The sequence below is a fragment of the Oryctolagus cuniculus genome, chromosome 20 (assembly GCF_051225735.1).
Source record: "Oryctolagus cuniculus isolate XC-2025 breed Fujian yellow rabbit chromosome 20, ASM5122573v1, whole genome shotgun sequence".
NCBI classification, from domain to species: Eukaryota; Metazoa; Chordata; class Mammalia; order Lagomorpha; family Leporidae; genus Oryctolagus; species Oryctolagus cuniculus.
In genome coordinates, this window is record NC_142886.1 from 47,669,179 (window position 1) to 47,696,017 (window position 26,839).

The 26,839-nt window shown below is 60.7% G+C and overlaps 1 protein-coding gene across 7 annotated transcripts in view; it reads right to left on the reverse strand.

Annotated features, from left to right (window-relative positions):
• The window catches only part of BCL11B (BCL11 transcription factor B), an 86,616-nt gene that overhangs the window by 40,254 nt on the left and 19,523 nt on the right, over positions 1–26,839 (reverse strand). For 3 of the 7 annotated variants that reach the window (XM_089322548.1, XM_051835203.3, XM_051835202.3), the window contains one exon: positions 9,259–9,474. The exons of 3 other annotated variants lie outside the window; for them this stretch is intronic. In XM_089322548.1, the coding sequence (XP_089178674.1) occupies positions 9,259–9,474 (216 nt within the window). Of the gene's footprint in view, positions 1–9,258; positions 9,475–10,422; positions 10,786–26,839 lie in introns of those variants that run through there. One more of the 7 variants, XM_089322549.1, reaches the window with a different exon arrangement.

The following is a 26,839-nucleotide window of genomic DNA, read 5'->3' on the forward strand; positions in this document are numbered from 1 at the left end:
TCCACTGTGCAACTGTCCCCAGCCCCAAGCCAGCGAAGTGCTCAGCTGACAGACAGCTCACGTCCTGGGGGACCGGCGCAGGAGAACCGCAGGACATCCAGGAGGGGGCAGCCCAGCAAAGGGGCTTCAGGCTGCAAGCCAGGGGCAGGGGCAGCTGGCTCCTGCCCACGCAGGCCCGGGCCTGTCCCCGAGACGCACGCGACTTCCAGACCTATCCCATCAGGTGCGGACGCGAGCACCTGGAACCTTGGAAGCATTTCCCCCCGCCCACCAAAGACACAAGAAAGGACCCCCCTATGCTCCTAAAAGGGAGAGAAACCAACTCCACGGGAGCCCACACTCGGTCCTCTGCCCCTTGACCCTGTGGACAGACCCTGAGCTGGGTCAGCGCTGTGCCCAGGGGGCCGGGCCCGCCCCCAGCACTGCCCGGCTGGTGGGAACGGACAACACAGTCGCAGTGGGAAACAGCCGAGCAGCTCCTCAAACCCTGGACACAGGACGATGGCTGACCTGCCGTCCCACGCCTGGGTGCGTCCACTCGCGGCCCCAGCTGCGTGATTCCCCACGGCCCAGAGGGGGAGCAGCCAGGCGCTCATCCACACACCACGGAATACTACCCAGCCTTGGAAAGGAAGGGGATTGACACCTGCGGATGAGGTGACATCGTGCTTAGGGACATGAGGCAGACACGGAAGGCCAGGCACCTGCCTTACGCGTGCCGGCGGGTTCAGAGAGACGCGAGCAGAGACCAGGGCTGGGGCAGAGGGAGGGGGAGTCAGTGTTGGACTAGCATAGGGTTCACTTTAGGATGACCAAGTTTCATGGCGACGGCTGCACAACCACATGAATGCCACTGAGGCGCAGGCCTAAATCTGCCTAGAACAGGCCATCCGTGTGTGTGTGCGTGTGTGTGCATGTGTGTGCGTGTGTGCATGTGTGTGGCATGTGTGTGTGCATGTGTGCGTGTGCGCACGTGTGTGCATGTGTGTGCGTGTGCGCACGTGTGTGTGGCGTGTGTGTGCATGTGAGTGCATGTGTGTGCGTGTGTGTCTGTGTCGCCACAGCTCAGAAGCTTCTCACAGTCTTAGCTTCGGACCAACGCAGGCAAATGGGCCTTGCTCAGTGGCCTGTGACCACCCCAGGACACAGGGGGTAACCCGTCAACAAAGCACAGTGGAACCGGAAGCAAAGAACGCCGCCTAAGACAACGCCAAGAGCAGACCCGAGCACCGGCGGGGCTCGCCTTCAGGAACAAAAGAACAATCGAAGACAAAATGCCAACTGCCCCCGTTCCGGCAGGTTCCGGCAGGTTCTGGCAGGGGCGACTCTGCTTCGGCATTAACCTCCGACCCTCTCCGTGGCAATCATAACACATGGGCTCCGGCCAGCCTGCAGGACAGGGGCAGCCTGGGAACCAGGAAGCAAGGAGGGGCAGGCCCCAGACTCAAGGAGACCTGGGTTCAAATCCCACCACCATGTCTGCCAGATGAGCAATTTCAAGCAAGTCACGTCACCCCCTGCCCGTGAACCATGGGAGACGCCACCCCTGCAGAGGGGCGCAGAGTCCCAAATGCAGGCTGGGGAGACTCCTGCAGGGAGCCTGACGCACAGCGGGGCCGGCTGCACCTGACCCGCGGTCCCACTGCCGAGGGACCCCACGGGGAAGCCAGTCACGTTTGCTGCTTCCACCACCACTGACCACACGGCAAGGGCGCAGGCCAAGCCTGCCTCTCGGTCTTCATGAAACAAAGCCCAAGGAGGGGCTTTAGGAACGGGCAGGCCACGGGTCCCCAAGCGCTGACGTGTAGCCAAGAAACCCCCCACACAGGGACCCCTCCCGCCAGCGGCTTCTTCTGGCTGCTCCTGGGACTGAACTCCTGAGCCTGGGCTGCGTTCGGACAAACCGTATTTCACGGCTTCCACGATTTTGCTCTGGCTGTGAGCTATGCACAACACACAACCCTGCATCCTGGGCGGGCCCTGGGGACTGACGTCAAGGGCATTTCACCCCCCCCCCAACCAAAGACACAAGAAAGGACCCACCACGCTCCTAAAAGGAAGATAAATCAACTCCACGGGAGCCCACACTCGGTCCTCTGCCCCTTGACCCTGTGGACAGACCCTGAGCTGGGTCAGCGCTGTGCCCCAGGGGGCCGGGCCCGCCCCCAGCCCTGCAGCTGGGCACAGGAGCTGGCCTGTGAAGGCTGGCGTCGGGGGTCAGGTGATACGTCCCTGACCCCCACCCAGGCAGGCCCAGAAACCCAGCCTGAGGGGGATTTGATGGGAAAATCTTGTCCAGGCTCCAGTCCTCTTCCACATCAGTGCTTCCCTCTGGTGGCCTGAGGGTCAGTGACGGCCCGAGTCCAGCCAGCGCTGCAGGCGGGTCCTGGGGGAGGCCCACATCCACACCTGTTGGAGACCGTGCTGGACAGGAAGAAGCCATCCCCACCCAGCAGACCCCTGGAGCCCTACCAGCTCCTGAAAACCCAGTGCGAGAGGGCTTTCTGGGGGTGCCCCGCCCACCGTGCCACCTTCTAGAGCCCGGCCGAGCTCCCCAGTGTCACCCTGCACAGGGACTGAGGGATGACCCAGGGAGACGGCAGCTTGCTCTGGTTTCCACCGGCAAGCTCCACCTCCGAGGCCCACACCGGCAGGAAGCCAGAGGGGAGGGTGAACCCCACACTTCGAGACCAGCCAGACCTGAGTCCGAACCTCAGCTGTACGGCCCCAAGTGTGTGGTCTGGTCTCCCTGGGCCAGAGTCCTGAGCAGAAGGGCGGAGGGCTGCCTCTTCTTAGGGGCATTATAAGGATGGAGTGCTCAGTTCAGTGCTGTGCACAGTGGGCCCGCTGGACGGCAGCAAGCCCTGGGGATGTGGGTGACAGTGGCCCTCCCTCCCCTGTCCCCACACTAAGAGATGTTCAGGGACAGCGGCAGACGAGTGATCACGGGGACGCGGGCCCCCAGGGCCATGGTACCGCAGTGTGCCGGCGTTTTCACAGGGACGTGGGGGACCCATTTTACAGGTAAAGAAACAGAGGCACAGAGCAACCGGCCAGCCTGGGTCCCAGGTTCACATACGTCCCTCACTTTGGGAAGGGGGCCCAGGGAGGCCTGTCCCCGAAGCTTCCCACAGGGCCTGCAGCCATTCTGCTGAGACACGTCCACGGTGACAGCTAAGCTCACACACAAAGCCAGACCTCGGAGCTCTGGGGAGATGAGGCGCCCGGTCACGAGGCACAGCCCAGAAGGGCATGCATAAAGGGTCGATCCCACCGCAGGTGGCAAAACCGAGGATTCCAGGTGGCCCCTCAAAGCCAAACCTGCCGCCGAATCAAACTGCGTGTTTGCTGCAGAATTTTTAAGCGGCTTCTCCTGGGTGACAGGCATCCTTTTCTGGTTTCCATAGGAACTCAAGAAGGGCACTGTGGCCTGGCAGACAGGGACCGAGCACCCAGCTCCGGGCTCACATCCTGTGGCCACTCTCCCCACCTCTGCCTCAGTCTCTCCACCCATATCATGAAGCAGTCAGAGGGAATAATCTCTCAGGTCCACCCCCCCTTCCTGGATAATCAAGGATGAACTCGGGCCTCAGGTCGCCCCCAAGGTGGGCTCTGGCCAGACCCCTGGTGTCCACGCAGAGCAGGGCACCAGACCTTCCCTGCCACCGGCCCGAAAGAGCAGGCGACCGCCTTGGGCTGAGGTCTCTGCTGCCGGTGGCCGGCGCTGCTTCTTCGCATCCACTAACTGCTTGAAAGCTCTGCACCCAGCGCTGCATTAAAAATTAATTACACATGCTATTTTATTGCCAGTGCACAATGTAATGAGCACCAGCTGTGCTAAACAGCCAACCTCCTTTTTAAGACAGCTATAAAAAAAAAGAAGAAGAAGAAGAAGACGAAGAAGAAAGGAAGGAAGGAACTGCACTTCCAACTGCCTCTCCTGTCAGAGCAGAGAACAGCAACATCTTGTACGGATTTGAACAGAATTCTTTGATTTAGCTCTGCCTTCAAAGGTCTGAAGGGCCGACTCGCAGAGGGACACGGACCCTGGCGGGGCTGCGGCAGCGCCCGCGCCCCGGACCCCTCTTATCTGAGGACAGTCATACGGGTAGGTGTCCCGGCCGGGCGGCACAGCCCCTGCCCGGGTCCTGTGGGCTTCCAGTTGTACCAGAGGGGATCTGACTTCCAGAGATGTCGATGTTGGGGACGGGCACTCTGCTGCCACCTCGGCCACCTCCACCACCCTGGAGAAGCCGCCTGCTCCAGCCCTGGGGACCATGTAACCCTCACGGGCCTCTGGGGCACTTCCTGCAGTCACAGAGGGAGGTGGCGATGGCGGCCTCTTTGGGGTGTGATCCCCACCCACGGGCAAACAGCAGAAGGGAACCCACAGAGCTGGAGTGCACAGCCCAAGCCGGTCACCGCAGCGGGCACCCGGTGATCTGTGCAGGGACCACAGCCCCTTCCCAGAGCTACAGCTGCCTATGGTTTTCTGCACCTCCCCTAAAAGCCCCGCCCCCACCGTGCGCCAACCCCCAGTGACACTGGGACAGGTGAGTGTCCCCAAGGGCACCCCGGAGCAAGCCCCGTACTCACCCTCCCTCCCTCCAGAGTCTCCACGGAGGCTCCAAAGCCCTCCTGGGGTCCCCTCGGGCACCCCTGCCCCAGCACTGAGGTGGGGCCTGGGCGGGGCCTGGCCAGTGTGTCCATCTCAGTCCGCTGCTCACTGATCCTCCGGTGTTAATCAAACCCAGTCTAGAACGAAACTACGGCTTGCTGCTCGTTCTGGTATGAGATGTGCAAAGCACAAACCGTATCATTAACATAAAACTTCCAGAAATAAGGCCACTTTCCAGACAGACTGTATTAATTGCATCAAGCCTTCACAGCTAGGGTGGTCTGATCCACAGCGTCCCATTGGACGGCTCCGGTTATAAAACCAACACAGAACGAACACCGGGATATAATTGAAGGAGGGGGAAACGGCCGATTCCACTGTTAAACCCTACCATTTACTTACAGGTATTCTTTTATCTTTATTGTCCCTTTAACCCATGCCAAGAAACCCCAGACTAGCTAAATAACACAGCGAGCACCATTTCAGTAGAAAAGTAAATTGAATTTAACTTTACAAGATTGCCCTGTGATTTCGGCATATACTAATGACTGCAACTGACTCCCTCTATTAAACCCAAACACATCCACTTCCCCGCGCTGGAATCCTGTGTGTTCTATGGAGACCTTGAACCTCACAGTGGCTGAAGACCATTCGCAGCCACCTGCGACGCTGACACACCATCGAGCCAGGCAAGCGGCAAAGGCCTGGAAACGGGCACAGACACTAACCACGGCCGAAGGTGAGGCCCTTCCTGCTGCTGCCTGAGCCCATGAGTCATACCTGCTGCAGCACACGCGGTACGAGGCACCGTTCTCAGCCCCTGGCCTGAGCTCATGCAACCCTGAGAACCACGCCTGGAAGCGTGGGCTGCCATTAGCCCATTCTGCAGATAGGGAGACTGAGGAATCAGGAGGGGAGACACATCCCCTGAGGCCACAGAGCTCCACCCACAGCGGGCTGACTCCTCTGGATCACAGAAAGCTCAGGCAGGCAAGGGGGAGGGGTGTGGCAAAGCCCTGTGGTTTCATTCGTCTTCTGAACACCCCACCCTGCCCTGGGAACCCCAGCCAGGCCCAGGCTGTCTCAGAGACCAACACGAAGGCCTTATTTATTTTTCTTTTTTTTTTTTTTTTGAAAGATTTTTTTTTTTATTTGAAAGTCAGAATTACAGAGGGGGGGGGAGAGAGAGAGAGAGAGAGATCTTCCATCCTCTGGTTCACTCCCCAGATGGCCACAAAGCTGGGCCAGGCCAAAGCCAGGAACTTCATCCAGGACTCCCATACAGGTGCAGGGCCCAAGGACTTGGGCCATCTTCCCTTGCTTTCCCAGGCCACTAGAGGGGAGCTGGATTGGAAGTAGAGCAGCTGGGACTCGAACCGGTGCCCATATGGGATGTCAGCGTCGCAGGCAGCAGCTGAACCCCAGGACCTCATTTCTAAACGTTACACACACGCATGCACACAAGAAAGTTTGTGGGGACACGGAACTAAGAGTTCACTTTCAGTGACCTCTTGTATGAGCTGGAGTTCAAAACCTGCCCCCAAATAACACTATTTTCTAGCTCCAGTCCTCACACATTGCTCAGAAATTTGTGTGTGTGTGTGTGTGTGTGTGTGTGTGTGTGTGTGTTTTAAAAGGGGTGGGGTTATGAGGCTCAAAGGGGGGCAAGGACTTGTTGGAGGCCACGAGCCACGGACCCCTACCCACGGCCACACGGCCAGATTGTGTGGGCTCCTCGGAGGCAAAGCAACCTTTCAGCAGAGTCCAAGCCCCTCTCCCCAGGGTGACCCTCGGGAGGCCTGGGGCTGGGGTCCGGAACAGACACCCAGGCCCGGGGCTTCTGGAGCGCGAGCACGCGTGCACTGGGGCGCTCCCTATTCACCGGGATTCTTGGGTTCAACGCGTCCGACCCAGAGAGGCAAAACAACACCAGTCCGGGGCCATTCTGTGGTTGCGGCCGACGGCGGCTTCCTAACGGTTCGGGGGAATTTAATGACTCTATCCCAACTACTAATTAAACAGGCACTAAAAACACTTAAGTGAACGGCCCAGTGCCAGAGACAGAAACCACAAAGGGACAAAAACTACTGGAACAGGACATTTTTCAGGTATCGCAAGTGATCAGAAAATACGCTGGCGGAACCTGGCTGCAGACTCACGGGTGGGACCCGGCGAAGGAAGCGGGCAGAGCTGGCCATCGGGGCAGAGGGCTGGAGGCAAGAGCAGGCCCCCAGGAGGGCCTCCCCACCCAGGAACGGGGCGTCCTGCCTCGCTCCCCTCCCCGCACACCGCAGTCAAGGGCTCACGGTCTCCAGTCCTGAAGTCCAAGGAAGCCTCTGAGCCGACAAACGCCCAGATGAGGCCGGGGCCAGGTGAGGAGCCCAGGGCCCCATCCCGCCTCCACCACCTCCTCTCCCCTCACTCCCCAGGGACCCCATTCGCTCTCCACAACCCCCGCACTGCAGGCAGGTAACCCACAGGCCTGGCTCTTCCCTTGTCTGCAGGCTTCCCACACACCAGGGGCTGGGAAGCGGCTCTGAGCTAAAGAATGAAGGCACAAACAATGCAAGGAGGCATGTCAGCCGTGAGACCTCAGTCTCTCTGTGGGGTGCAGCAGACCCCAGACTCACGGGTGCACACACCGGGGCGGGCGTCAGCGCAGTGGTAACAATGCTGTGGGAGGCACTCGCGTCCCAGGCTGCAGTGGCTGCGTCTGACCCAGCTTCCTGCTACTCTGCACCCTGGGAGGCACCCACCACGTGGCCATGGGGGAACCTGAATTGAGTTCCTGGCTCCTGGCTTCGGCACCACCCAGCCGGTGGCTATGGGCACTTGAGGAGTAAACCAACAGAGGGGAGATCTCTCTCTCTCTCTCTCTCTCTCTCTCTTTCTCTCTCTCTTTCTCTCTCTCTCTCTCTTCTCCACTCCCCCGTCCCCATCCCAACCCCCCACCCCCCATCCCAGGCCCACTGCCTTTCAAATAAAATGAATGAATGAACACTGTTTACAGGAGTGCACGCACAGCAGCCGGCACAAGGCACACGCGGCAGCCCCACCATCCTCGGTCCTTCCAAGGAACCTGGCGGAGGGGCAGGACCTGCCGGCGGCAGAGGCAGGGGGAAGCTCGCTTGTCCTCCACCAGGTGAGGACAGAGCCAGTGCGGCTCCCTGGGACTAGGGCTGGTCGCAAGGACAAATCCCAGCTCGACAACCTTGGCCTTGCCCTTTACCCTCGGAGCCTTCACTCCCCACATGCAAAGCGGGCAGGTGGCAGCTCCCGCTCTGCACGGTGCACAGAAAGACACCGACAGGACCCGGCCCGCCGCCGGGAGGGGCTGGGTCCCCCGGCTGCGTCTCATCTACTGCTAAGCAGGGCCAGAGCCAAGAGCAGCGTAAGGAGGTGAGCGGATCACTCCTCTGCACGCACAGCTTGATCGGGTCCAGACGTAAACACTGCGTGTGGCCCCGCCAGAGAGACGGCAGGGCAGGGCAGGCTCCTCGGCTCCCTCCCGTGGGAGGGGCCCTGGGGACCACGGCAGCCAGAACAGGCCGCTGACATCTCTGCAAGTCCTTCCCAGGTGACTGCGGTCTTTGCTTTGTGCACTGAGGCACAAGCCCAGTCAGAGGCCAGGGCTCTGAAGGCCAACCCCCGCCCCCTCCCAGCAGGAAGGCCCAAGGGCTCCTGACCGCCCGAGGCCCTCTGCAGAGTGGTGGCTCCCACAGGGACCATCCCCTGGGACAGCGTCAATGGAAAGAAAAAAGTTGCCCCATAGAAATAGTTGTCCTAAAGCCTGCAACACGCCTGGTGACAATGCAGGGACACGCTGAATCTGCACCCACCCTCTCCTGGCCTCTGCCACGGACACCAGGCCACAGCCGCTTGCCACGTGTGTCTGTGTCAGCATCCTGGCCCCGGGCGGCCACAGAGCATTTCACACCAGGCCCCACCAGCAGGCTGCAGGGAGCCCGCTGCCTGCATATCCCCAGGGACCCAGGCTTTGGCTTTCAGAGGGGGAAGAGGAGGGAGGGAGTGGAGGCCAGCTGGGGGCCACCGCCCAGATGTAGGGGTCTGGGGTCTGCCCAGGACTGGTGCACAGTAGGTGCTCAGCCTTGCCCAGAGGCCCACACACCCCAGAGCCTTTCACGCCAGCCTGGGGCCAATTTTTTTTTTTAAGTCTCCTTTTTGAGTGATTGGGGTTTTTTCCTTCCAAGTTAATGGGCAACACATTGTCCTGTAAAGAACCGGGGTTTTGGACGGCTTCGGGGATGTGCAGAGACAACGGGGGGGGAGGGGGGGGACCTTCTCGGCCTTGCCTTGCTGGGGGTGGGGGCAGCAGAGGCGAGCCTCAGATGTTAAGCGTTATCCAATTAAACGCTGGCTAAACAGAGATGAGCTCTGGAGCCTGGGCAGTGCAGGCTGGAGGGAGACTCAGAACCAGTGAGGACCTGTGAAGGTGCGGGGATGGCCTGACCTGGGGCCCGGGACCGGGGGTCTGCAGCTCTTGCCCACAGCCTTCACCACTTCCTCTGGCACCCCCAAAGCAGCCCCCGGGCTGGGGGCCCCACCTCGCCCCGGCTCAGCCCACGGCACATCCCGCCATCCCCGGGAGCCCGCCCGACCCCCGCGGCGGCGTCTATTACCTGACCACTGACACTGGCATCCAAAGGGAGCCTCCGTCTGACCCTCACCCTGAGGCCCATCGCCCGAGCCGGGGCGCGCGCTGCAGCACGGCACGGGGAAGCAGGGCGGGAGAGCGCCCAGGGCACGCAGAGGTGAAGTAATCACGGATGTGTGAGGGTGGGAGGAGGAGGCAGCTATGGGGGCCATCGCTGGCAGCTGGGCAGGCCTGCACGGCCCTGGAGAAAAAACAATAGAAAAAGCTGGTCAGTCGGGCTGCGGGCTGTGGGCTGCACAGGGGGCGCGGGGCGGGGCCGGGCCAGGGGCTGCAGCCAGCCCTTAGGGTGGAGCGACGCTGGGGAGAGGCCCAGGACCACAGCTGCCAGGTTGGGCCGTCGGGGAGGGACCCCAGGGAGGGATTCCGGAGCAAACTGGAGCAGGCTCCCTTTGGGGATTCACTCCCCCCAGATCTGGGCCACCCCTCCCTGCGAGAGCCAGGAAGCTCAAAGCCACGGCTGTTTGGACAGGACTGGGGTGCCTCCGAGTGGCCTGGGGGGGCCTGCTCACTGGCTGACCACCAGCCGAGGAGTGGGGAGGGGGCTTCTTTCCAGCCCCCAGGCCCCAGCACACAGCACCCCAACCCCAAGGTTTCCAGAAGGCTTCGAGGCCCCCACCCCCTCCCCGAGAAGACCCAGCACTGCCCACACCCCTCCTAAGGTCTCAGCCTTGGCCTGGGTGGCCTGCCCGCCTGGCAGCAACCGCAGAGCCGGGGCCCGGGCCGGGGCTCGCCTGGGCTCCCGGGCCAGCAGGCCTGCGTTTGCTTTGGCCGTTTATCTTAAATGGCTGAGAGACCACCAGGGCAAAACATTTGTGTGAAGCCGTTGCCAAAACCACAAGTGAAGAAGCCCAAATTCCCCGGGTAAATAATTGAGTGTGGAAGCATCAGAGAGAGAGAAAACATCAACAAGATGACGGGCAGCTGGGCCCGGCCCGCTCACCAGGGAGGCCTCACCTCCCAGCACAGGTCCACCAGGGTGGGGGTCTGCCCACTCTGTGCCCCCCCCCACCCCCCGCTCAGTGCAGACCGCCCCTCCCAGGACAAGCCAGGCCTCTGCGTGCCTGCCTCGAGTCAGAACACCACAGAGCTTCCTAACACGCCCACCCAGGCAGGCACCCACTGCACAGACCTGAAAACTGAGGCCAGCACAGCAGGAAACTGCAGGCCCTAGCAGCCAGGCCCATCAAAACCCAGGGTGCCTGGCTCCTGAATCAGGGCTACGTTTTCTCAAATAAATGTTATCCAGGATTGGAGGCATCAGGGCACTGGGGAAGACCCCCGGCGTGGGACTTGGGCCAAAGCTAACATGGACATTGTTCAAGCGTGTCTGAGCCAAGGAAGACTGCTCTAGGCTGGGCCCAGGGCCAGGAGCGTTTATGAGGCACAGCCCCGGAAGGGCGTGGCCAAGGAGCCTTGAGCAGGGCCAGCCCCAGATTCAGCAGGGCCTCCCCTCCGCCCCAGCAGGGAAGGCGGGCACCCATGGCCAGTGTTGCTGCCTCCCTCCCAGAAGCCTGCCCTGGCCAGTCCCTGCCTGAACCACCCGCCCCCCACCCTCAGCAGCCAGCATTCGACCCTGGCTATGACTGGTCTCGAATCCTTCTTAGGGCCCCCTTCACACGGGTCACCTGTAACCGACAGCAGATTCGCGCTGGGGACACCACGGCCATCGGGCTCAGCAGGAAAGCCCTCGTCCGTTCCCCGGGGAGGGGAGCTCTGTTAGTGGAACCCAGCTATCTCCAAGCTCTGGCTGTGTTCCACTTCCCTCCAGGGCTGGTACGGTGGGGTGAGCAGGGTGCCCAGGTCCTGAGCACAAGGACCAAGTGGGGTGGGGGAGGCCTGAGGGGCCTCGGGCTCCACTCCATCGGTGGCCAAATCCCACCTCTGGCTCCTGGGTTCTGGGTGATCCAGGACAGAGGCAGCACCATGGACACGGCCGAGAAGCCAACAGAAACAACTCACAGGCTGGTCATGGCTGGTCCAGCGAAGGCAGCTGACCACGGATGTGCAGGAGGAGGAGGAGTTAAGGGCAAGAAAGACACACCTGTCCAGCCACAGCCTTCTCCTTCCAAAAAGTTGGGGGCAGGGGACACCCGGGCCCGAGTCTGTCCAGGGGGGCTCACCCGCGGTGTCGGGGTCAGGCACACCCTGCGGACACAGCCGCTTCGGGATTCTGACCTGTGGCTGTCCACCTGCTCCCGGGGCAGCAGGGGAGGGGCAGCTTTAACCCAGAGACCTGCTAAGAGGTGCAGCTCAAAAAACCCACTGCTCAGGCTACTGCAGAAACTGAAACTCAGGTGACGAGGGAGGCCACACGCGCGTCATTCTGTGGCTCGCACGTGTTCAGAGCAGGCAAAGCCATGGACACAGGAAAGCAGCGGTGGCCAGGGATGGGGCCGGAGCGGGGGAGTGGAGAGGTGAGGACAGGTTTTCTCTGGGAGCAGTGAAAACGTTCTGGAAGCAGTACGCAGACTGAAAACCCTGGCGGCACACTTTATTCACGTTATGTGAGCACCGTGTCTCTAGGCCGCGTGCCAGTTAAGAGAGTGAGGTCTTCCATCAGTTAGTTCACTCCCCAAGTGGCTACAATGGCCAGGGCTGGGCCAGGCGGAAGCCAGGGGCCAGGAGCCTCTTCCAGGTCTCCCACATGGGTGCAGGGACCCAAGAAGCTGGGCCATCTTCCACTGCTTTCCCAGGCGCATTGGCAGGGAGCTGGATAGGAAGTGGAGCAGCCGGGACTGGAACTGATGCCCATATGGGATACCAGCGTTGCAGACGGTGGCTTTATCTGTTATGCCACAGTGCCAGCCCCACCCCGCAGCGTTTAAAAGTACAACCAGGAAATCCAGAACACAGAACAGCACCAGACGTGCTGAGGAAGCCATGGCACTGGAAGGCAACTCAGCCTGGAGACAGAGAGACCAGCTTCCCACTGCTCCTCTGCCTGGCCCTGGCCTTGGGAGCTAAGGTCAGCCACGGGCTCTGGGCCTCAGTTCCTACATCTATGGCAGGCTCAGGGCAGCCTTGACCAGAGCCAGGCACCTCAGCTAATGGTCTCCATCATCTATGCATTGGTGTCCAGTTCTGGGCCTCCTAACACTCGCCATGGGCCTTGCCTGGTGGACAAAGGCCCAGAGCACAGATGAGCCTCAGAAGCCCCCGGGGGAGTCTGAAGAAGCCTTCTGGGGGCTGCACCGTGGCACAGCCACCTCAGCCTCTGCCTGAGGCACCGGCACTCCATTCGGACGCTGGTTCAAGTCCCGGCTGCTCCACTTCTAATCCAGCTCCCTGCTAATGCGCCCAGGAAAGCAGCAGAAAATGGCCCAAGTGCTTGGGTCCTGCACCCACATGGGAGACTCGGATGAAGCTCCTGGCTCCTGGCTTCTGCCTGGCACAACCCTGTCCGTTGCAGCCATTTGGGGAGTGAACCAGAGATGAAGATCTCTAACTCTGCCTTTCAAATAAGTAAATATATATATATTTTTTTACAGGCAGAGTGGACAGTGAGAGAGAGAGACAGAGAGAAAGGTCTTCCTTTGCCGTTGGTTCACCCTCCAATGGCCGCCGCGGCCGGTGCGCTGCAGCCGGCGCACCGCGCTGATCTGATGGCAGGAGCCAGGAGCCAGGTGCTTTTCCTGGTCTCCCCTGGGGTGCAGGGCCCAAGCACCTGGGCCACCCTCCACTGCACTCCCGGGCCACAGCAGAGAGCTGGCCTGGAAGAGGGGCAACTGGGACAGAATCCAGCGCCCCAACCGGGACTAGAACCCGGTGTGCCGGCGCCGCTAGGCGGAAGATTAGCCTAGTGAGCCGCGGCGCCGGCCCAGTAAATATTATTTTTAAAAATTCTTATTTTATCATTTTTTTAAAATCTTATTGTACACACAAACCTGTGTGTGCCGAGGGCAAGGCCTAGGGAACCCCTCTCGGCTTGGCCTGGGACGGGGAAGCCCCTGGCTGCCTCGCTGCCCCTCGCAGAAGACTGGAGGCTGCTTTAATTCATTAAAAAGCCAAGTATTATTCAACACTTCACACCTATCCTGGGACAGGGAGGCCCAGCTCAGCTCCGCCTCCTGGCTCCACGCCCCTGCCGCGGACACGGGGTACCTCCAGGACAACCCCGCAATGCACCTGCGGCTAGGAGACGGGGCCGAATCCCGCGCCAAGCCTCCGCCAAGCCTCCACCGGGCCCGCGACCCAGCTCCCCTCCCTCGCAGCCGGCAGATGCGCGGCTCCGCGGCTCACACATGCGCGCTGCGCGCAGGCACACACCGCACGCCAGAGCCCCCGCCGGCTCCGCCACCGCCCGCCCGGGGGCGTCTCCGCCCCAACGGAGCGGGGCGGGGGCGGGACAGACTGCGCGCCCCGCACGCGCGCGGGAGGGGCGTCTTCCCGGCTGCCGGTGCTGTCCTGGATCCATTTCCGATGGTGCAGATCAAGGCCGGGGACAGACAGGGGGCCAGCGCCCGCGAGTGCGGGACACTGGCAAGCAAACCTGACAGTCCCCGCGCCCCTCCTCCCATGCCAAGACATTAATTCTCACAAGTCGGAGAAAATTACTATGCATGAATGCAAAAAGCATGATCAGGAGTAATTAACATGGCTTCATATGCAAATTTTATTAATGCAGAAGTACAAAGTCATTATGCAAATGAAACTTACGTCAACTCTCTTGACAAATATTCATCTCTGAGGCTCAAGTTTCTCCCTCTTTATTTATTTATTTAATTTTCTCGCTCTTCCCTCCCCCCTTCTTTTCCCGGGTTGTTGGGGGCGGGGGTGGGGACAGCGGAGGGGGGCTGGCTTTGGCGGCCACTAAGGCAGCGGCCAGCGGCGAGCTGGGCTGGACAAGTTTGCAAAGTTGTTTTTCAACCAGAGAAATTTATTCTTGCATTGTTGATTGGGGGGGGGGGCGGGTGTTGTTGGCAGGTAGCAGACAGCTCATAGGAGAAGGGGAAAAAATTTAAAAAAATAAATAAATAAAAGCTCTGGGCAGCAGGCAGCCAATCAAAACGCCAGAGCCTGTAATGAGGGCGATTGATGGCTGTTTGGCTTTTACTGCAGGGTAATGAACTAGAATCCAGTCTGAGGAGGGGGAAAATATGAATATTCATGAGACTGCGCTCCTGCCTTTGATGATTAAAGAAATTTTTAATATTCAAATAAGCGCTTGCCAAGTGATTAACAAAGAACAAGCGCGCAGAAATATGGAAATGGGAGCTGGGAAGATTTGAGAGGCGAACACTCTGTGCGGGAAAGGCAGCCCCAAATTTCATAAACAAGATAGGCAGATAACCCAGCTCGCACGCGGGCAAATAAAAACATTTCTTCTGATCGCTTAAATATTTTGCCAGCTACTTTGTCTTAAGGATGATAAAAATGCTATGGATGGGGGGGGGGGACACGAAGCGAAACGCGGTGCTCCCAGGCAAGAATCCTCGCCCCAGCCCAGCCCACCCCCGCCCGCCCCGACGGGAAATTAGGGTTCTTTTTCCGGTCTGCTGGAGAGAAGATGGAGGGGAAGCCGGCTCAGCCTGCAAACCCCAGGCATGAGATCCGAGCCTGCCTGTTCAGGGCGCTAGGGAGCTGTGACGCTGTCTGGGCAGGCACGGACCGAACGTGTGGTCACCGGTCCAGGGGCCTAAAGGCGGGGGGGGGGGGGACCACTAGGGACCTCAGTCTGGGGACCCAGCCCCCCACCCCCGCTCTGCTCGCCTAAGGAAGGTGGTAACAGGAAAGGAGAGGACCCCCACTGCCACTGAGAAGGGGTGCCCCCACCAACCCACAGGCTCCATCACTGGCCGCTCGGGCCCCACACTCCTATCTTGACAGCCCCGCCACAGGTTCACACCGAAGCCCACAGAACAGTATTAGCTGGCAAAACAAGCCTGCAGTTAAAACACAGCTGATTTGCCACCGGTGATGTCCACGGAAGACGTGGACGCCACCTTAAGCCGGACTCATCCAGGACACCCGGCCCTCCCACCTGGGTCTCCTTGCAGACCAGTGCCCAGGGGCCCTCCTGTGGCCCAGTCTCAGAGCCACGCGGGGCTGGGAGACCTCAGAAATGGATTCCTTCACTGGGCAGGTGTGACTTCCTTTCCTCGGGTTTAACTCTCAGGACCTGGGAACCAGCAGACTGGAACTCGCTGTTCAAGTCATCATAAAAAATTAATAGTAATAATAATAACACAAAGCAGAAAGGAAAACCCAAGCGTTTATGTGAAATAAACCATAAACTGCCATGAAAGCCTACAAGTACAGGAGGGTCCCCAAGCCAGGACCGCAGAGGCAGTGGGTGTGTGGCCTAGCTAGAGCCCTGGGACACCCAGAAAGTCTAAGCAGGAGGTTAGGACGCCCCAAGGCCATCCCCATCCTAAGACCTGAGTGTCTCATGCCAGACCCAGCGGCCATCTTGGGTCCCCAAGCCCTTGCTGGGGACATGGGGTATGGTCTGGGGACGAGTGCCCAAGTGTCCTTTGATAGAGCAACCAAAAGGGAAAACGAGGTCTCATAAGGGCTTGCCGGGCCCTGCTCGGGAGCAGCTGGCTGGGGAGGGAAGGACTAGGACGCCTCGACTTCATCAACAACCAGCTGGGCCCTACCAGACCCACAGAGGGACCCAGTGGAGTGCCAGGCACCAGGGGTGGGGGGCTGGCCAGGGGCACCCCGGAACACAGGCAACGCGCATCTCTGGACTTGAGCCACCTCTCCAAACAATCCTCCCCCACCCCCACCCCCGGCCACCCCCAGGGCCCTGTTGGTGGACACTTGGGCATCCCCCACACCCACTGCAAGAAGGTTGGCCGCAAAGAAGAGACAAGAAGCCCCTCTCTGAGCGCATGCTGAGCTGTGCCCTCCTGAAACCGTGCCCACCAGCACCGCGGTCACTGCAGACGCTCGGCCACTGCCCGCACCCCAGCAGGGGAAGGGCCATGCCCACAACCTCGCGCAGGGGACATCTTGCAATCAGCAGCCGGAACAGGCACACCCTGCCACTGGCTCCGAGAGCACCTGCCAGCCAAGCCCAAGTTCCCCAAGATGGTCTGAGTTGCACCAGCTCCCCTTTCTGCACGCCAGCCAGGGATCGGTGGGTGAGCTGACACCACCCATGTCCCCGGGCCTTGTGTGGCCCTTCAGAGAGAGAGCACGGGGGGAGGTCAGGTGCTCCTGGGGAGGGGTACCCCAGACTCATCTCCCGTGGGTAAAGTGGACAGGGCTGAGCATTCCAGCCCATGAGCAGGCATCTGCAGGGGCACACGCCGGGTAGCCTAGCCTCCTGCTTCCGCTTCTCTCCTGGGGAGCCCCTGGAGTTCTCTCCACTGCTGGGAGGCAGATAAACCACACCACCTGCAGCAGCTTCAGGAGGCACAGAAAAATGGAGCCCAGTCCTCGGGGGAGACCTTGGCAGGCAAGAGCCACCGTGGTGGGACCTGGGACCCAGGAACGGACAGGCCTGGGGACAGCAGAAGGGGAAGTCACGCGCCTGACTAGTCAGAAAAACGTGCGTGTGCACATCTCTTAGAGCGAGACTGTATCTCCCCACTCACATACACGCACACCCACACCTATCAACAACACGGGCAGGTGCGGCCCAGTGGCCAAAGGCAAACAGCAGTGAGCAGTTAACGGACACCCAGCAGGGAAGGTCCCCCTTCCTCCCTGGTTTAGGCCTCCTCTTAGAAGCCTGCCCTGCGTACCCTCTGCCCTCAGACAGAACTCCTCCAACATCCTGCTGTCGTTTCTGTCTTCCGGGGCATCTGGGGTGCAAACGGCGTGCTCCATGGCTCTGCACGAAACAGCGGGGCGGACCGGAACCAGGCAGTCTGCAAGCACGAGGAGAAAGATGGCTGCAGCCCTCTGGATTCCGAGCATGAGGAACCTGGATGCGAGCGAGGGCCCTGCAGGCCTCCTCCAGACAGGACTCAGTGGCCACGCCGCAGTGACAAGCTTGGCCAGCCACGCCGCACCCACGTCCCCGTGTCTCCATGAACTCAGAGCCGGGAATCCACAGTCATCACAGAAGTCACAGATCACGTGCAGAGTCTAACCCGGGAAACGCGCCTTCAGACTGGGCGTCTACACCGCGCAGCAAATGAGGCGCGCTTTTCCCGGCCGCTTGGCACCCCCTGTACCAGGCATCGCACGTGAAAAACATGCATACACACTGGCGCGCTCAGGAAGTTGCGGTCCCATAAACTCCAACGCCGGCTTCTGCTCGGCGGCCACGTGCAGACGGCGTGACGCGATCAATACAAGCGGGCAGTCTGGCCTGTGAGAATCCCAGGGAATCAGGAATGAAAACAACACGGCCCAGCCAATGAAAAGAAAGTAAAGAAAATGGAGTGCCCAGCGAGGAGGGGACGGAGGTGACGGTGACGTGACGGCTCGCCCGGCCCAGAGCAGGCGGCCGAGGTGTCAGGTGCGGATCTGAAGAGCGTTAAGCGTGTGCCACCCTCTTAAGATCAGACCATAAAATTCCATCTGGGCAGCAGAGGAACAGGCGCCCGCAGGGCCAGCGGGGTTTCTGGTTTTAGATGGAACGGAAATAAACTTGGTGGGGAGACGTTAAAAAAGAAAGAAAAATCAAATTGCAAAAAAGGGGACTCCTGCTATAATTGAAATGTGTATCTTGTTTTCACGACAAGCAATCAATCTCTGCTATTGTAATAAAAAAAAAAAATCCAGCTCTCCCTGGGTTTTGCTGATGGCCGAATCCTGCAGCCCTCGGCCCCCATTCCTTTTTACCTTCTCCTAATGGACATTCTAGAACAGCGAGGCGCACTGCTCACATCACGCAGGAGCAAAACCCTTCTATGGCCCCTTTATGTTTCTCAGCCCAGTCTCAAATGTCGCTGCCTGAAAAATGGAGCAGGCCTGTAATTACTTTCCACTAAGTAGCTCCTTTAACTGAGTCTTCCGTATGTAGATGGCATTTAACGCACATATTGCAAGCCGTCTTTTCAGCGCGGGCAGCATCTGACAGCGAGAGCATCAGGGCTTTCCTTCTGGGGAGGCCGTCTGAGTGCCCCCTTCCAACTCGGCTTTTGACGTGAAATCCATTTCCATCCCGGCCCACGCCAGAGGTGCCGTGCGGTGTGTGTGCACAACAAAATCTGTAAAAATTAACACTTCGCGGCATTGATTTAATAAAGACCGGGCGCGCATGAACACCGGTGACGCTGCCCCTCGCCACTCCAGGCAGCCACGCTCCCAGGGCCGCTGCACCCGGCGCACGTTCGGCCGAGGCTGGTGCCGCCACGAGTAGTTAATGTAATTAAAGCAGCCGGCAGCACAGGCCTCAGCCGGATGTTCCCACCAGAACCTGGGCGATCACAGCGCCGACTTGGATTTGGGTTTTTGTTGTCGTTTGTTTTCTTGTTTTCTTGGCCTGGGCAGTCTCAGACGGAGGGCTGATGGGCCGAAGCCCACCCAGAACTCGCTGGGGAAGCCCTGCGAGGGTGCCATGGTCACACAGGCCTGGTCTCCCTCCAGCGGTGCCCACTGTTTATCAGCCACTTACTGGCTTTGGGAACTTTTTCTTTTTTTTATTTTTTTTTTCTAACCTTCAGCCTTCATCTGTGATTACCAAGAAGTTCTCTGCCCAACCAGCGGCCCTCCATTATGAAAACGACTTTTCGCAGGCCCCTCCCCCCAAAACCTGGTGGGCCACAAGCGCCCCAGGGGATGGAGGCCACTGCATAAACACGCGGTGCAGCCTCGGAGCCTGCCAGCTCCAAGCCCAGGTGAGGGCAAGGCTCTGGGCTGCGGCCTCAGAGAAGGAGGCTCCGAAAGCCCCGCTCAGGGGGCTGAGAGACGGAACAGACGCGGAAGCCGAAAGAAAAACCGTCGCAGCCCATCCCCAAAACGGCAGCCCAAAGGAAGCCTCGGGACGGAGGGGAAGGGACCCGGGCTCAGCTCCCGGGCCCAGGGCAGTGCCTCTGCCTCCCGCAGCCTCCCAGCGGCCACGTGCGGTCAGACCTTGCTCTGCCCTGCCTGCTCCGTGGCCCTGTGCTGTGAGCGTGACTGGGGGGCTTTTCTTCCCCCTTCCCCTAAGTGCATTTTAATACCCTTATTCTACATCCTAATTTCTTTGAAAAAAACATCAGTGTCACTAAAAAAACGTCACTCTGTTTTGCAAAATCCAGCAGCTTCCTTGGCAGCCAGCTCGGCTGGCTGGCGTCACCCCCTCATTTGACAAAACTACTACTTCTGGGCATGTGCTCAAAAACAGGTAGGAAACAAATGCCGAGAAATAAGGAAGTAAAAACAGCCAACAGATTTTTCACTGGCACGAATGCCAAGCGTAAACATGATTTATTTAGCTGTGTTTAACGTGGCTGTCCTCCGCGCAACTTGAAGCCCACTGGGGCCCAAGGGGAGGGTGGGAGGGAGCCGGAGGACGTGGGGAGGAGGACTCGGGCCCGGTTCGGTTCGGAGCTCCAGGAGACCGAGAATCTTCGGCCCCAGAACGCACGCACGCACGTGTCAGAGAAGGCAGCCCTAATCTGCTGGTTAATTAACGAGCTGCCGCGAACAAAAGATGCAACTCCAGCTCACACGCGCGCTGTTTACATGGGAGTCCTGAGACCTCGGAGCCCACTTCCCTACCTGTTTTTGCAAACCACGTGGGCCGGGAGGAGGGACGGAGGAGCAGCCGGCCAGTCGGCTGGGAGGTTCGCAGCTGCCACCGGGAGCCAGGGGGTAAATATCACCGGCTTCCCGGCCCACCCTAGCATGCCCACACGGAGTATACTCAGACCTGTATTCAATTAAGGAGCGCCAGACGGCTGCTGGCTCCAAGCCTTCGGCAACGCAGGCTCGGGGTATCTGCCATCCCTCAACCTCCTCACTCCAGCGCCCATGCCAGGGAACAAGGCCCCCCGTGGAGCAGGGAGAAGGCACACTCCCCTACCCCCGCCGCAGGTCTTGGCCCGGCCCTGGGAGGGGAGGCGGAGACAAACCCGAGGCATCAGGCCAGCGTCCATATTCTCTAAGTAGCAGAGACTTGGGGCCCTGTCAGAGGCGACCCCTATCACAAATCTAATGCAGGTCACCCAGCATTTGCCAGACAAAAGCTACCGAGCCTCTTGGAAGGAAAACAGCCCGCCGGCGGCCTGCCGATTCCCCGGCGCGGGTGCCGATCCTCGGCAGGCAGCTGTGCGCTCCGGGGGCAGGACTGCTGGGCTTCGGGAAGCAAGAGGGAAGGGAGAATTTCCTCACCTGCACCAGCCACACCGTGCACACGCGCGTGAGGGCGGTCTGCGGTCCGAGACTACACGCCGGCGCTGCTGGGGCCAGGGTCCCAGGATCAGGAACACCCCTCTTACTGTGCGCCCAGGTCAAGGGCAAGGACACCACGGGGGATTCCGCGTCACGTGACCGTGTCCACCACTGACCCCCCCACGCTGTGGTACCGCCACCATGAATGGGCTCCACCGAGGAGGCTTTCCTGTTGGTGTTGGGTTTCCAAACTGAAAACCCAAGTCCTCCCCACTTAGCCTGCCCACCCCCCAGCCCCTAATTCTTCCTCCCTTGCATTAAAAAGGACATCCTATCCCAGCAGCCATTTGATCCCGGCCCTTCTGGGAGTCACTGCCCGCCCCGCCCCCACGCCACCCCCAGCAACTGTCTCCAGGTTCTGATGGCTGTGAAATCCCCCTGCCTTCCTGCCACTTCCTAGAAGAGGCCACCAGCGCACCCTGGGCTGCTTAGGCAGCACACACGGTCAAGGTCGGGCAGCGCGGTGGCCCCACGCTGCGATGGCCCTGGCCGCTCCAAGCAACAGCCGGTGTTCCCCAACCTTCCGACTGGGACCCAGGGGCTGCTCCCCCAGAGAATCGCGTAAGAAAGCCTGGACGGCTCAGAGCAAGGTTCCTGAAGCTCCTAAGCCCCTCCCCCACCCCCATTTCAAAGCACATCTCTCCCAGGCTGCTCCAGGCCTTGGCCCTGCCCAGGGGTCTCAGGGCTGAGGTCTCAGGCAGCCCACCATGCTGCCTCCCTCCAGGAGGGACCTGGAGAAGAGCCTTCCACCACTCTGCCCAGCCCAGCCCAGCCCAGCCCAGCCCACGGGATCCACGCCACCATCAGGTCGTCAAGATACGGAGAACACAGATGACCGCCCGCCGCCTCTCAGTGCAACAGCCAGCAAGTCCGCCAACCACAGGCACCTCGCCTTCCAGCAAAGCATGAGCAGTTACCCCGCACATGCACACGCGTGTGCGCACACACACACACACACACACACACACCTTGTCTCCAAAAATCTCCACAATGTCATTTCTGGAAAGGAACCCTACAGACCCAGGGGGAGCTCCTGAGGCTCACACACACACACACACACTGTCTCTGCCAAGGACTCCAGGATCACACAGGAGAATCTGCCTCTCCGTCTTGGCCCAGACGAACGCCGCGGCGTGATCTTCACCCACACTCCCAGCCTCAGAGGCGGATTCCGTCCTGTTGGAACTGTTCTAAATGGACAGCGAGAAACCCAACAGCGAGTCCAGACAGATAGGAAACCCTCCCCGCCCAAGACCGGCAGTCGCTCTGAGTTCTCGAGTGTTGAACCGGTTACCTGTCCTTTAGGGCTTTCAGAAAACAAATTGACAAATACCTTCAGATCCCTCCACCAGAGAAGCTCAAAGTTCAGGTTCGCTCAACCTGAGATTTTTTTAACAACTCGCACTCAAAACGCCATGGAGGCATTGTTTGCACAGAACCTTAGAAGGAAGAGCACAGAATGTGCTGTTTTGGACCCAAATCACAAATATATATGTATACACAGATTTTTTAACTACCTTGCCTGTTGTTACAGCAAATCTATTCTGTGTGGTTCAGACTTATTTCCGAATAATGGCAAATGGAGCTGCGGCTCCCATCCTGGCTGAGAAAAGCTGTCACCGCGAAGGCAAACTTTTTTTAAATCTTCCACAGGCAAGCAGCGTGCATTTGCGTTTCCGGAGGAACAGCTTTGGGAAAATGCTGCTTCCCTGAAGGACTCTGAGGTGGGTGCCCTGGGGGTGCAAGTCCTGCCTCCTGGGGTCCCTGGGACCCTTAAACAACCCAAGGCCAACTTAAAAGCAGGAAAAACAGGGAGGGTGCTAGCAAGGTGACCCCGTGCAGGCCAGTTCTCCCAGGGAGGACGGCCGCGCGTTCCTGGGATTCCTGGTGCTCTGTGTCCTGCTCTATGGAGGGTGCCATCCCCACACAGCCTGGCAAGCGCCGGCGTCCCCAGAGGGTTAAATCCCAGCCCCAGGGATGTCCCTCGGCAAAACCCGGCTCCTTCTCCCAAGGCGGGCTGAGCGCATGCCAGACACCCCCCTCCGGCCAGGCCTGTCTCCCCAGTGGCCACAGGATGTGCAAGGGGACTCAGCGCAGCACCCTCCTGCCCAGCGCCCAGGTCAGTGGGCGCCTCCAGGACAATGGCGGCGGCGGGGAGGACCCAGGACCCGGGAGCAGAGCCGCCCCTGGCCTGAGGCCCCGGGCGGGGCTTTCCAGGGGTCCGGGAGTGCAACCCCGAAGCCAGGGAAGGTCCTTCAACAGCGTGCGCGCCCAGGCACCCGGCAGGGGGAGAGGAGCCGGCGGGGGAGGGGCGGTCCCGAGAGCACAAAGGGGCCCGGGGCGGGCTCCCCGCCCTTGACCTTGGGTCTCCGCCTCCATCCATCTCCGCGCTGCCAGGGAAGGGGGCTGGCCCCGGGCCAGGGGCGTGCTCGCCGGGATGCTGCCAGGCTGGGGGCCGCCAGGGGGCCGCCGGGGGAGCTGGGGGGAAGGGGTTCAGGAGAAAGACTCAAGGGCTGCACTCTGCTCCGGGAGACCTGCATTCCAACCCTGCGACGAGCCGGGTCCTCTGTGGCTCCGATTCGCTGCACGCCCCCGCCCCCAAAGCAAAAGTTGCGCGGAGGCAGCCCCCTCCCTCCCTCCCGCCCAACCCCGGCTGGCCCCTCGACTCACCCCCACCCCCGCCCCCGCCTTCCTCGGACCCGGGCCTAGGGGGAGGGGAGCTGTCAGAGGAGGAAGAAAGGGGCGCGCCGCGCGGCCGAGGCCAGACGCGGGCAGGGTCAGCTGCGCCTCCGCCCGCTCGGGCAGCTGGCCCATTAAGCCCTCGAATTATGCATGGGCCCGGAGCCCCCTCTGCCCTCCCGCCCCGGGGAGGCACAATCAGCGAGGCAGCGGCCGCTGGTCCCGGAGGGCAGGCAAAGAGGTGGCCGGTGGGCGTCGGGCTGCGCGCCCCGGACGCAGGCTGGAGGCCGCGGGCGCAGGCCAGGCTCTGAGAGGCGGTGGAGAAGCGCCGCGGGCCCCGAGCGGGCCCAGGCCCACGCAGGGTGGAAGCTCCCCTCGTCCAGCGCCGCGCCGGGGCCGGGGTCGGCGCCGCCAGCCTCCGGGAAGGCCATTGTGCGCCCGGGCTTGGCGGTGCGGGAGCACCTGGAGGTCCCCTGCCGGCGGGGCCAGAGGAGCTGAGGTCTCCTGCGAGGGGTGGAGGAGGGGTGAGAGGAGACCTCGGGCGGCATCGCTGCGGCCGCTGAGGCTTGGCACTGGTGGGAAGGCAGGGGCGCCCGGCTTTGTGCAGCCGGAGCACAGGCTGGGGCACAGAGATGCGGGCGCGTGGGCTACCGCCCCCCAGACATCGACCGGCCGGCGCGCTCCCCGCCATTCTCGAACCTCGCTGCCGCCCACCGTGCGCCCACCGCTGTCCCCAACCGACCAGGCGTTTCTGCACGTGTCCCACTTCATCCTCCGGGTCCCCTCGCCCCCCAGACAGAGGCCAGGTCGGGACAAGACCCTACTCCTTTGTACCCGTGGATACAGTCTCCACGAGGGCAAGGCAAGTTCTACAAGCCGAGGACCCGAGGAAAACCGGCTGTCCAGGTGCCTTCCTTGGCCGGCTCTGGAAGGGGAGTGCGCCTGACAGGGCCCTGGAGAACTTGGCTTTGTGGGGTCTCGGCGCCCCCAGCGCTCCCAGCCCCGCTGCCCGTAGGTGGAGAGGTCCTGGAAGGGGGCTGCCTGGCTTTCTCTTTAAGGAGAATCCAGACTGAATGGTGCCACGGAGCCCCGGACAGGCAGTGTCTGGCCCCCAGCCCCAGGGAAGGACCCGGCCACATAAGGCAGGGCTTCTCCTCCGCTTCTGAGGATGCCTTTGGCACCTGAATTTAGGAGGGCATTGGGGCTTCCTGGACTGGATGTGGGGGAGGGTTTCCAGGCCGCAGGCGCTGTGCACTGCGGGGGGGGGGGGGGTCCCTCCTGGGTGCACAGTGACCCACACCGTTTTCCCTGTTGTCCACACCAGGAACCCCAAGGCCCGGGGAAGCTGCCAGGCACTGCTCCTGGACCAAACATCTGCAGTGATCCAGTGTGGTCCTGGGCCAGGAGGGTCACCCTTGGGGAGGGGGCGAACGGACAGCTGCGGTCTGTGTGGCCAGCGCCAGCAGAGCCACTGACTTTTCACCTGCCACGAGATGCCATGGTGCTGAGTGCCCAGGCTCCCAGCTCCAGCGCAGCAGGCGGCAGTGTCCCCAGGCAGTGGCTAGGTAAGGAGTAGTCCTACCCCACTCCTTCCAGCCCCCCCCACCTCCACCCCTGTGGGCTCCCAGCCCCTCTGCACAGGCTCCTCCTCCTGAGCCACTCCAGATGAAAGCCAGCAGCGGGGCCCCAAGGAAACCCACTTGAAAACAAAATGAAAGGAGGCCCGCGAAGCCGTGCAGGCTCCCCGCCCTGTGACAGGTGTGGGGCCAGGGCGGGGCCAGATCTTGTGGGGCCTTGGCGGGGGGGGGGGGGGGGGACTCTTCACAAAATAATATTGACAATTACCAAACTGTCAGCTCCAACATTAGGGTTGGGCCCTGCAGAGACCCTGTGTCAACCCTGTCAACCTCTCAGAACCATCGCCCTCGGAGCACAAAGACCTCGGCTGACGTTTTAGTAGAACTGTTCAGAGAAAACTCACTTCCTAGGCCCAATGCACATGAAACCGTTGAGGAGCCGGCGCCGTGGTGCAGTAGGTTAACCCTCCACCTGCGGCACCAGCATCCCATATGGGCACCGGTTCTAGTCCCAGCTGCTCTTCTGACCTACCTCTCTGCTATGGCCTGGGAAGGCAGTAGAAGGTGGCCTAAGTGCTTAGGCCCCTGCACCTGCGTGGAAGACACGAAGAAGCTCCTGGCTCCTGGCTTCGGATTGGCTCAGCTCTGGCCGTTGCAGTCACTTGGGGAGTGAACCAGCGGATGGAAGACCTCTCTCTCTCTCCCACTGTCTGTAACTCTACCTCTCAAATAAATAAATAAAATCTTAAAAAAAAAAAAATGAAAGAAACGGTTGAAACACCAGGGCTGCAGGGCGGGAAGCAGATTCAGACGGAGGCCGCCACGGCCTCCCACACCCCCACACCCGCTGCCTGGCTCTTGCAGCCCTTGGAAACCACCGGTGGCTCCCGACCACTCTTCAACTCAGGCCCAGAGATGGGAGGGCCCACTCGAGGCACACAGCAAGTCTGCCTCAGGCCAGAGTCCACAGCCCCTCCCCACCCCCACTGGCTAATCCTGCACCTGTGTCACCAGCATCTGACCGGGTCACTGGCCCACTAGCCCCAACGAGGTAGGGGTGGGTGTGTCAGCTCGACAGGAGATGCACAGCCACAGGTGGCAGTCAATGCCCAATCCACAGGTGTGGCGAGAGGGTGAGGCCCTGTCCTGGTCCCCCCCAGCTCCCCCGTGGAGGTTCCTCCTCGGTGTGGACACCACTGATGGTCTGCCAACAACAGAAAGACCGTGCAGTCGGGGACAGGTGCTGGGTGTAGCCATGAAGACCCCTGCATCCCAAATGGGGGGAGCTGGGTTCAATCCCAGCTCTGGAGCCTGCTTCCAGCTTCCCACTGGCGTGCGCCCTGGGAGGCAGCAGGTGCTTGGGAGACTGGATAGAGCTCCGGCTCCAGCCCCTGCACGCCTCTGGGGAGTGAACCAGCAGGTGGGGGCTCTCTCTGTCTCTACTTCTCTAATAAATAAATAAAAATAAAAGGCCTCCCCATTCCCAGGGGGCCTGGGCTCCCACGGACTTGACCCAGTGCCTACGTGGGAGGTCCAGGCACAGCCCAGCTGCCGACTCTCGAGGTGACTGTGCAAGGACCGAACCTGTGCGACTCAGCTGCACCCCCAACCCCAGATGAAACCAGCGCGTGGTGTCCCGGCCCCATGGAGTGGGGACGGTAGATGGAAACCTAGAGTGAACCGCGACCACGGCAGCCCTGGTCGGCAGGGTAAACGCCAGGACTGTCCAGGCTGAGACCCGAGGCCCCCGGCTCACCGCCGTGCGACCTCGGGCAAAGAACCAAACGCACTGTGCTTCAGGTTCCCACCTCACAGTCACCAGAGAACAGTGGCCGTCACGTATGTGAGGCCTCCTTAGCAGGGGTTACAGTCAAAGGCGGACCCAGGGCACGGGGGCGACGGCCAGGCTGCCCCACTCAGGTCGATGAGTGACCCAGAGCCCACTCGGAACAGATCCTGGAGCTGCTGGTTATGCATTAGTCAGGCATGAAAATTAGCAACAACAATAACAAC